At 51.7% G+C, this 11306-nt stretch overlaps 2 protein-coding genes across 6 annotated transcripts in view; one reads left to right on the top strand and one right to left on the bottom strand.

The window, feature by feature from the left end:
- The window catches only part of Tnrc6c (trinucleotide repeat containing adaptor 6C), a 99164-nt gene extending 89540 nt beyond the window's left edge, over positions 1 to 9624 (top strand). For 2 of the 5 annotated variants that reach the window (XM_090351289.1, XM_090351285.1), the window contains exons 19-23: positions 1473 to 1589; positions 4084 to 4278; positions 5133 to 5203; positions 6934 to 7073; positions 7573 to 8292. In XM_090351289.1, coding sequence (XP_090207415.1) covers positions 1473 to 1589; positions 4084 to 4278; positions 5133 to 5203; positions 6934 to 7073; positions 7573 to 7933 — 884 coding nt within the window. In that variant the 3' untranslated portion in view covers positions 7934 to 8292. Of the gene's footprint in view, positions 1 to 1472; positions 1590 to 4083; positions 4279 to 5132; positions 5204 to 6933; positions 7074 to 7572; positions 8293 to 9138 lie in introns of those variants that run through there. The other 3 variants (XM_090351286.1, XM_090351287.1, XM_090351288.1) reach the window with 2 other exon arrangements.
- LOC150052050 (uncharacterized) overlaps positions 1 to 11306 on the bottom strand; it is a 125184-nt gene that overhangs the window by 29625 nt on the left and 84253 nt on the right. The window lies entirely within an intron of this gene.

Raw genomic sequence — 11306 nt, forward strand, 5'->3', positions numbered from 1 at the left:
CTGCTTTACATATGTTTATTGTGGAATTTTATTTTTAATTGAGTAGGCTAGATCTTAGCATTTTTATTAGGTTTTTATGTTTTCTTGTCATTTTCATTGAGTTCTAAATTACATTTAAAATTCAGGCTGACCGTGGTGGCTCACATCTGTAATCTTCACTGCTTAGGAGACTGAGATCAGGAAGATCAAAATTCCATGCCAGTCCATCATGTACCCTGGACCCCCTTCTCAACCCATGGCACAGTGGCATGTGTATTCTAGAATTGTGGGAGGCTGAGATCAGAAGAATTGCAATTCTGGGTCAACCTGGGCAGAAAAATCCACAGCTCCATCTCAGCAGAAGAAGCTCTACATAATGGCTCTCATCTCTCATCCCAGCTACAATGAGAAGCACAGATAGGCAAGAATCCAGACAGGAAATAAGACCTAATCTCAAAAATAACCAATGCAAAAAAAATGAAAGAAATCTGGGAGAATGCACAGTGGTAGAGTGCCCGGGAGAAAATATCTCCATCAGCACGGCTGATTAGATGCTAGTTTTGTATGCACACTTGAGAAATGGTTGCTGAGAAGTGGGGTGGTAGAGACAACTAGGCAAGGTCTGTCATGGAGTGATTCTTGGAACATGGGTCATGTCATCTAGAAGGGAAATGGTGTCTATGAACCAAGTTCAAAACCAGCAACCTGCTGTTAACTGTTAACAAATGAAACACCATCTAGGGCCAGTGAGCGTGACCTGGGATCCTCTGTACTGACTGTAGAGAGAAGTGCAGCTGAGGCTGTCGGCGGAGCCTGCCGCTGTGCCGCACTCTTGCCAGGCACCACGTGCAGCTCCACATTGTGTATGTGGTGAGCTGGACAGCCTGATGTTCACATGTCCCAAGTCAGAAGCTCTGGCACCCTGCTTCTGACCGGACTGACTCTTCTCTTCCATCCAGTGTGCCACAGCGGCTTGTTACCTTCCAGATGTGTATGAGGGAGAGTGAAGGACAAGGCTGCCAGGCATATAGGCGGGACGTGAGCCCAGGATGGGGAGACTGGAGCTCACACATCCAGTACCCAGAGGCCATCTCACGAGAGGTCCCCTGGTTCTGTGACTAAACTATAGTGAAAACCTTGATTCACCTGGGCCTGTTCCTGATGACAGAATGAGGGAAATTGTCCTATGTTTACATTTTTATCCTTTTTGTGAAGGTCACTCACTGTGGCACCAACTGATGGTGATTCTCTCCCCCAGTGACTTAGCCTCACTTTAGCCATTGCCTGCCCTGTGCCACTTCAGTCCTCTGGGATTTCTAAAAGGTCCGGTACAGTCCTTTCTAAGGGGCAGCAGGATTCAGATCAAGGGGGACCCCTCAGCTTCCTCTCCATGCCACAGCTCTCCGCCCAGTCTCCCCTAGCAGCGACTGCTCAGGAGCAGCTGCTTACCACACGCTGCTGCCCCTCTCTTAGTGCCGTGTTTGGTTCTGCAGGGTCCTCCCCACCATGCTCTCAGAACGCCACGCTGCCTTCCTCCAGTGCCTGGCCGCTCAGTGCCTCCGGCTGCAGCGGCTCGTTGAGCAGCATTGCACCCGCGCCCAGCGCTGCAGGTACGGTTGGGCCCCCTTGTGCAGGTAGCATTTTCTTTCTTTCCCCAAACCATCATTACAGGCCCAACTTTTTGGTCCCTGAGCCCTGTCCTGAGCTGGAAGGCTGTGAGGGGAGAATGCTGGGAAGGGGGCCTAGCCAACATAGCTGTGGGCCCCTACAGCATGGAGGTGAGTCTCCTCACACCATGTACAGACCTGGCTATAAGACAGCAAGTTGGTGAGACTTTAGAAACACACAGCAGCCTGGAACTTGCTGTCTCTTAAGCTTACTGCAGGTATGGAGGCCGCCACAGTCCTGCAGTGCACCACATTCCATTTCTCAGGTCAGTGTGGTACCTGATGCACTCCCCGTACTCCTGCAGACCGCACAGATCCTTCAGACTCAAGGGACAGTTGTCATAAAAACTCCAGAGGAACCAGGCACCAGCAAGTCACGCCTGTAATTCTAGCTGCCCAGGAGGCTAAGATCTGAGGATTGCAGTTCAAAGCCATCCTGATCAAGAAAGTCTGTGAGACTCTTACTCCACTTAACCAACAACAGAAAACTGGAAGTAGTGCTGTGGCTCAAAGTGGTAAAGCACTAGCCTTGAGCTGAAGAGCTCAGGGACAGTGCCCAGGCCCAGAGTTCAAGCCCCATGACCGACCACAAAAACCTCAACTCCCAAGATGCCCAGAGTGGTGGTCACATGTATGGTCCTCTCGAGTGAGAGGACCAAGCTCACAAACTGATAAACTAAAGGCCAGTCTGGCCCAATCTCCACCCAAAGGCCTAGGATAGGGCTTAGTGGCACAGGGCTTGCCTAGGACGTGCAGAGCCCTGGTTTTGGTCCCCAGTGCCCTCCCCTCTCCCCCCGCAAAAAAAAAAAAAGGGAATTTGAATCTAAAACACTTTAGAGAAGGTCGTGACATGAACACACATACAACCTCGCAGCTTGTTTGTGAAGCCTTCTCTTCCTGTCCACATGAGTTTAAGCCAGTGTGCTGCCCTGAGCTACACCTACGGTGCCTCCAAGTAGTCTCTCCCTAGGAATTCTTGTCATACCAGGACAGTTTTAATATTTATAGCATAGTGTTAAAGAATGAGAACGGGATTATTTTTCTTCTAGCCAGAGACACCTTTTTTTTTTTTTTTTTTTTTTTTTTTTGCCAGTCCTGGGCTTGAGCTCAGGGCCTGAGCACTGTCCTTGGACTTTCTCAAGGCTAGAGCTCTACCACTTGAGCCTCAGCACCACTTCCGGCTTTTCTTTTTTTCCCTATGTATGTGGTACCGAGGAATTGACCCGGGTCTTCGTGCATGCTAGGCAAGCCCTCTCCCACTAGGCCACACTCCCGACCCACCAGTGACTCCTTTTTCCCAAGCCAGTGCTCATTCACTGAGCTTCAGCCCTTCCCCGCCAAGCTCTGTGCCACTGCAGCACGTCCTGCAGGGCACATAAGAATATTTAGGGTGGGGCTGTGATCAGTATTTTTACCCCCAGTGCTTTACACAGTGCATCTACTGCCAGCGTGCCAGTTACCACACTCAACCCAAAGTGGCGTGCCGCATCCCTCCCGGTGTGGTGGGCAGAAGCATCTCTAGAACCTTTGGTGATTATAGTGGCTGCTGAGAGGTTGCTTGTATACACGGGTGCTGTTCTGGACTGCCTGTGGTCAGAGCTGCCCTGCTGAGCTGGCCTGAAGATTGAGCTTCATAACCATGCACCAGTGGTTCACGCTTATAATCCTAACTACTGAAGAGGAGGGGGAGATGGCAAGGCTTGTGGTGTAAAGTTTGTGAGACCCTCATCCAGTAGCAGAGCATGCTGGTGTACCTGCTACTTGGGAGTCTGAGATTGGGAGAATCGTCGTTTGAGCCCAGCCGAGGCAACACCTTAGTGAGGCTCCCATCTCAACCAGTGCCTGAGCTCCATGGCTGGCACCTGTCATCCCAGCTAGGTGGAAGGCAGAGTTAAGAAAGATAGCACTTCCAGGCCTGGGCAGAAGCTCCTATCTTAAGGGTTAAACTGAGAAAAAGGGACTAGAGATGTGGCTTCAGTGGTGGAGTAGCTGCCTGGCTAGTGTGAGGCCCTGAGTTCAAACCCCAGTGCTGCCAGCAAAAAAAGAAGATTGACCTTCAGAGCATTGTTTTCCTATGACAAAGTTCACCCGGTTGGGAAAGTGTCAGAAGCACTGGCATGGCTTGTGCCAGAATTACAGATTGCATCTTTGAGCAGAAGTTAAAGGATGTGGCTGGGCCCAGTGGCCCACACCTCTAGCCACAGCTTCTCCAGAAGGTTGGTTGAGCCTGGATTTGAAAGTCAGGCTGTGCCACACAGTCTCTTGTGCAATGGTGTAAAGAAAAAGTAAAGAAAAGGAATCATAAAAAGTGGAGTGCACTGTGGGCCTCCCTTTGGGTCCCTGTGCTGGTGTTTTCCTCTAGTTTCTGATGTCGGGGGGCCTCTGCGGCCCCTCCTCCTGGGCTGTGGTTGCACGTGTTCTTTCCATTGTCTTCTAGGTAAGCTGTCGGACATTAAGTCAAACTGGTCCTCTGGCCCAGCCTCCCACACGCAAGCTTCCCTGTCTCACGAGCTGTGGAAGGTGCCCAGAAACACTACCGCACCCACCAGGCCCCCTCCAGGGTTAGCTAATCCCAAGCCTTCCTCCACCTGGGGTGCCAGCCCCCTCGGCTGGACCAGCTCCTACTCCTCGGGTAAGTTCTTCCTCCTGTCTTGCTGTGGGCCCCTCCAAGCTGCTGGGCTCAGCCCTCGGGAGGTGCTCGTTACCCATAGTGAGGAAGGGGTGGGAGCACTGATCTTAGGCTGGGTCTTGCTCTTCTATGCACTAGGACCCTTTTCCTCACCGGGGTCTCCTCTCGGTGTTTCATTAGCCACAGGAAGCAGACAACAGCTTCTGCCTGTGAGCAGCCACCTGGACTGGCAGGGCCTTGGCTGGCTCAGCCTACAGCCAGCCGTGTCAGCCCTGGGTACACAGCTCCCAGAGGCTCTGTCTGAGCCAGGAGATCCCTGGACTTGCATCTCCACTGTGTCCCTGTCAGCTAGCACAGGACCTCATTTCTCCTTGTATTTGCTTCTCCGCAAGATTTTAATGGAACCTTAGGGCTTTCCAGGCCAGAAAGTAACTCAGCTCAGCAGCCTTCAGAGGGCACTCTTGGGTTCCCACAGCCCTGTCGGTCAATGTGAGGGAGGAAAGCCAGGTATCCTGGACTTAGGGCACTGAAGGCCTCACACAGCCACCGGTAGAAGAACATTCTAGAGTAACACTTGTTTCATGAGCAAGCAGTTTAGTGCTTTGATTCTAAGTGGGGGTGAAGCAGGCTGAGGTGGAGGCCAGAACTTCCCAGTCTGCCCACCCCTCAAGGCACAAATGGGTTGTCCTAGGCAGAGTCACAGTGCCCAGTTGATGGCAGAGCCCCGGGGCATTAGGAGGTCTAGGTCTGTCAGAGGTGCTGTAGTTGGGCAGTGTTATAGACCTGGTGGGGACCGTCGCTCCTGGTTCCCTTATGGCCTATCAACTGAGTTCCTGTCTCCTGGGCTTGTAACACAGGTTCTGCATGGAGTACTGACACCTCAGGAAGAACAAGCAGCTGGCTCGTGCTTCGCAACCTCACACCCCAGGTACAGGAACTGGTGCCGCAGGAGAAGGGCAGTGTGGGGCCCACAGGCCTTTGGACATACCTGGCCAGGAAGGTGCTGCTCCATCCCTGGTGCAGAGGCCTATGGAGGGGGCCTTTGTTCAGGGTCCACAAACACCAGATTTGTGAGTTATGAAATAAAGTTCAGGTAGCAGGAAGCAGACATAGCCAGTGAGCTTCATTTAGCCTATTTTGAGTTGTTCATTTATCCTTTGTGGCTAAGAAATTCTGTTTACAATTTTGTAAACAGAATTGCCTCTCATATAATTGTCCATTCAAGAGCGATTTGGAGCTGGGCAAGCCTGTGGCTCATGCCTCTGACCCTACATGGGAGTGAGATTTACAGGATCATAGTGTCAGGCCAACCCAGGAAACAATAACCAAAAAGGCCCATGGGACTTGGTCAAGGAAGGAAGAAGCTGCATATGGCTGTACATGCCTGCATCCCAGCTACAGTGGAGCGCCTAGAATGGACAGGTTAAGATCCAGGCACAAGCCGGGCGCAGTGGCTCACGCCTGTCATCCTAGCTGCTCACGAGGCTGATCTGAGGACCAAGGTTCAAAGCCAGCCTGGGCACAAAAGGACCTTAGAGTCTTATCTCCAGTTAACCTCTAGAAAACGGGAAGTGGGGCTTGGCTCTAGGGTAGGGCAATAGTCGAGCTGAAAAGCTCAGGGACAGTGCCCAGGCCAACTTCAATCTCCATGACCCACCAAAAAAAAAAAAAAAAAAAAAAAAAAAAGGTCCAGGCACAGGCCTGAGAAGAATGATGGAGCTCCTAATCTCAAAAATAACCGGTGAAGAACAGGGCTGGAGGCATGCCTCTACCAGCTTAGAATACATGAGGCCCTAAGTTCAGATCCCCAGGGTTGCCAAGGAATCAGTGCAGCTCTGTAGTGGAGCACCTTCCTAGCAAGGTCAAAGGGCCCTATGTTATAGGGCCAGGAGTGTGGCCTAGTAGCAGAGTGCTCGACTAGCATGCAGGAAACACTGGGTTCAACTCCTTAGTGCCACATACTAAGAAAAGGTCAGAAGTGGTGCTGCGGCTCAAGTGGCAGAGCACTAGCCTTGAACAAAAAGTACCCAAGGACAGTGCTCAGGCCCTGAGTTCAAGCCCCAGGACTGGCAAAAAGAAAAAAATGCTTCGGAACTAGAACCAGATGATGATGGTTGACGCCTGTAACCCAGGCTCCTTGGAGGGAGAGACAGGGAAGATTGCTCTTCAGGGCCAGCCCACCAGGGAAACATTTGAAGTCCCCATCTCAGCAGCAGCAGTGAGTATGGTATTGTGCACCGCTCACCTCTGCTGTAACAGGAGGAGGATGCATGGATAGAATGGCAGTCCTGCCTGGATGAAAATAACTAGAGCTGTGCTGCTAGATGGGAAGAGGTTGAGCAAAGGAGTGAAAGGGAGTCCTGACTAACAACTTGTATTCAGGTATGCAAATAAAAGAATGAGACTGTTGGCGTTGTCTTAGGAGGTGAAAGAAGGGGCTGATTGAAGATCATTGTACACATGCATAGAAATGTCTCTGAGAGTCCCACCTGTTTCCATATGCTAAAAAAGAAACAGTAACCAACCAAGAGGGCCTCTTCAGACCCTAGTACCTGAAAAGAAGATGACTGCTGCTCCCCTTGCGCTGCCACAGGCCACCAGCAGGTCTGCGCCCCGTCACGTGCGGAGAACTCAGGTGTGCCTGTGCTTCCTCTGCAGATCGACGGCTCCACACTGCGGACGCTGTGCCTGCAGCATGGGCCCCTGGTCACGTTCCACCTGAACCTCACGCAGGGCAATGCCGTGGTCCGCTACAGCTCCAAGGAGGAGGCTGCCAAGGCCCAGAAGTCTCTGCACATGTGAGTTCTCAGCTGCCCTCCCGGTGCCTGTGAGGGCCTCAGGCAATCCCCTCTAGAGGTCTGTCCTCTCGCAGTTCTGGAGACTGGGGCTGTAAGCAGCACCAGGCGTACTCAGTGTCATCATCTCTGTGACACCACCATCTCCAGACGCTGCCCCCTTCCCAGGCCCCGGGGCTGGTGCAGCTCATCGTCCCTGCGTTTGCTGTGTCTGTGGCTGCTCTCTTCATAGGAAAAAGCTCCCAAGAGCACCCAGGGCGTCTGTGAGCAAAGCAAGGGCCCTCCCTGGAACAGCTGGGGACACTGCCCACGTGCCGCTCACCCGTTCCCCATCTTAGTGGTGCCCTGAGGCGTGCACCCCGCACACCCACACTGCCTGTCAGAGTGGGCAGTCACCAGGGCCCAGCCATGGGGTGTGGGCGGAGTCTGTGGCTTGTGGCCATCGGCCGTGCCTCACACCTAGGGTTTGCTCACCTGACCTCCCCTGACTTCCGTGTTGCAGGTGTGTGCTGGGGAACACCACCATCTTGGCTGAGTTCGCCAGCGAGGAGGAAGTGAATCGGTTCCTGGCCCAGGGCCAGGCCCTGCCACCCACCTCCAGCTGGCAGCCCAGTAGCGGGAGTGGCCAGCCGCGGCTGGGTGCCTCAGGCAGTACCCACAGCCTGGTGCGTAGTGACGCTGCTCACTGGAGCACCCCCTGCCTGGGTGGCAAAGGGAGCAGCGAGCTGCTGTGGGGTGGGGTGCCCCAGTACTCTAGCAGCCTGTGGGGGCCGCCTAGCACCGAGGACGGCCGGGTGATCGGCAGCCCCACCCCGCTGACCACGCTGCTGCCTGGGGACCTGCTCAGCGGGGAGTCCATCTAGGGCCGCTCGGTGCCACCAGCAAGGAGGAGAGCTGGGCCCAGCCAGCCTGGTGGGGAGGGAAGCGGGCCCGGCCAGGCCCAAGCCAGGGCCTGTGGGATGGCCGCGCTGCCCCCTTTTGAGTACCTCTGTCCAGTTCTGAAGACGTGGCCGTGGCGTGGCCGTGGCCTGGAGGACTGTTGGAACAGTGCGGGCTGTGTGCACGCCACAGGACGCTCCTCATAGCTTTTGATTTTTGTGTCGTCTCACGTTCGTACAGTGTGTTGTCATTTTGAGTTTTAAGTATAAAAGCTGCTTAGAATAGTTCTATCATGAAGGGCACTTTTCAGATTGTGGGCTGGAAAGGGTTATTTTATCATGGGCTGGGCTGGAGGGAGGGAGGGAGGGGGGAGGGGGATGAGAAGCCTATTTAAAGTGAGCCTGTGATGATTATGCACATTACCAGAGGCGGAGGGGCAGGATGGGGCGGGCGGGTGTGGCTCGAGTGTGGAGCTGAGCGCCAAGGGCGGCACCGCCTCCATCTGCTTTCTGTCCCCAGATCTGCCTATGCACATTACCCTTGTTTCATTACTTTTTCATGTCATTTTTTATCCCAAAAAAATATTTTTTAAAAGTTAAAAAAAAAGACATATCAAACATGCAAATACTTGAATCCAGCAGGCCAATAATGAAATGTGAACGCTTTCTAAGTCTAATTCTACACTTCCAGGTTGACAGCAGAACACAGAAACAGGCTCTAGGAAAAGTTTCTAAGCTCATAGCCTATGTGTATGTGAGAGAGAGAGAGTGTGTGTGTGTGTGTGTGTGTGTGTGTGTGTGTGTGTGTGTGCGCGTGCGCGCACGCGCGTGCATGCACAAAACTGCCTATGTGCGAGTGCTCCTGCACAGAGCGCAGTTCCTGTGTGCGTGCCTGACGCATGCCTGACAGCGCGGGAGGGATTCATCTGGGTTCCCCTTTTACTCAGTATATGCTTTTTTTGGCGCATTGGTCAAATGTTTGTTGTTGTTGTTGTTATTGTTGTTGTTAGCATCTAACTCTGCACTGAGCTGTCCTTGCCCTTCCTTTAGCTAAATCTTAAACATGCAGAGAACTCACAGGACAGGGCGGCGACAATTCACGTGTACATGTTTACTCAAGGACTCTGTTATGCGTCTAAAGTTACAGTGTATATCTCTGGAAAAATAATATGTATATCTACCTTTAGCAGCTTTTTATCGTGGACTAATGCAAGAACATTATTACCAGAGCATTGCACCATTTCCACTTGGAATAAAAGTTAGAGAAAGAACTGTTGCTGAACTGTGGCCATAGATACTTGCAGAGAACGGCGGTGCCGCGTGCGCATGTGCGCGTGCGGGGGCCGAGCCAGCACTTGGACGCGGTGATGACTGCTTTTGGAGGAGCCGGGTTCGGGCTCCACCTGTTTACAGACCTTTTTTCTCCTTCAGACTTTAAAATTTAAAAATAAAATAAAAAGGAATTAAAAAAAAAAAGACTTTCGTCGTAAAGAACCTATTTTCAGAATGCAGATACGTTACTTCCGGGCTCTGGGACCGGGCATCGTCTGGACTCTGCCGGCGGGCCTCGCCCTCGTCGAGGTGACAAGGCACTGTGGTCAGTCTCGCACATGCCGGACACTCTCAGGAAAGCCAGGGCTCCGAGGCAGCGCCACACCATTTCATGTATTTTTAAACCCCACTCCTAGCACTGAAGATGTTATTTTAAAAAAATGAAAAAGAGAAAAAAAAAAGAAAAAAAGAGGAAAAAAAACACAAAAGAAGAAAAATACCTAATCTCTAATGTGTAGCAGTTACATATTTACCAAATAATGGACTCAAAAGAAATAGATGTTTGAAGAGTGCTTTATATATTAAAAATTGCTTTATGTTTTAAAATGATCGATGTTCTGATTGTTTTACAAGGAAGAAAGACAATGGAAGGACATACCCTCGAGTATGTTTAAAAACACACGGACGTTGTGCTGCCTGCCCACAGGGCCAGGGCTCTGTGCATTACATTCTTTTTTAATTAGCTTTTTAATGGTTTTGTCAAAACAAAAACAAAAAAAGAAAAAAAAAAAAAAGTCCTGCGAGACTGCAGGTCAACAAAAGCTGGTTTTATAGAGGATCATGAACTATGCACAAACTGGGTTCGACTCTTTTCTCCAGTCTGGTAGTGCATCATCTAGTCTAGTACTGCATCTCTGTAGCCGAGCAGGCCCTCAGTGACCCCATCTCATCGCCAATACGTGCATTCTGTTTCTGTGTTGTGTGCAGACCTGTGTGTGTGTGTGTGTGTGTGTGTGTGTGTGTGTGTGTGTGTGTGTGTGTGCGCGCGCGCGCGCGCACACCAGATGGGCATGTGCACATGGTGTGCCCCACACAGCTGCCACGCTGCCATTCAGCACTGAGTTGTAGAAAACTCGTGGTTTGAACATCGGGGCTAGAAGTAAAGGATCTGCTTGTTTGGGGTTTGGTTTGTTTCTCCTCCCCTTGCTTTTATTTTGAGTTTAAGATGTCTGTGGCTCTGAGATAAACAACTTTGTGACTCTTAATGTCTCTTCTCATAGAATGTGATTGTTGAACACACACCGAAAGTTGCTTTCGAAACTACGATGCTTTGTTGAATCTTAAATAAATTGCAATTTTTCTTGGCTATTCAGATTAGTGGGTTTTTTGTTTTTCAAAGACATACGGGTAGTTTTTAGGGGAGTCGTCCTGCTGGAACAGCCTCTCCCCCCCGCCCTTTGTGACGTCCTCGCAGCTCATGTGTGGACCATCCGCACAGTCTCGGCTCACTTGTGTTGTGTGCTTCTCTGCTGTTCTGTTAAACATGTCATCCTCACTGACAGGCGCAGGAGTACCGCAGATCCACCCACATCTCACGCCAGAACCGGTGTGGTCCAGGCAACAGGGGCCCACGTTCCCACTGAGGCCCTGCTGTGGGTGTCAAAGACCAGGCACCAAGGACTCCCGCCTGTCACCCTGACTATTCAGGCCAAGATCTGACCATCATGGTTTGAAGCCAGGACAGGCAGGCAGGAAAGCCATGAGGCCTGGTGGCAAGAAGGAAGGAAACCAGGCCCAGAGCTGCCTTTTTGTGGTTCAACAGTAGCACAGGAGGATGGTGGATGCAGAGAGGCCTAGAGGGCTTGAGGAAGAGGAAATGGAGGGCAAGCCCTGAGTCTGGATGAAAAAGATGTGCAGGGAGACCCCATAAGAGCTGCCCGTGTTGCTGGAAGGAAGAGACTTCGGGGTGTGGAGCACAAAAGCCAGTGGGCACTGGTGTTTCTCTGAAGGAAGTGAGGGATGCATGCCTGGCCTCCGAAGCACACGGCGGAAGCCAGCACAGTGGAACACCCCAAGTGAGCACCAC

This window comes from Megascapheus bottae, chromosome 17, assembly GCF_031878675.1.
Source record: "Megascapheus bottae isolate mThoBot1 chromosome 17, mThoBot2.hap1, whole genome shotgun sequence".
Lineage (NCBI taxonomy): Eukaryota > Metazoa > Chordata > Mammalia > Rodentia > Geomyidae > Megascapheus > Megascapheus bottae.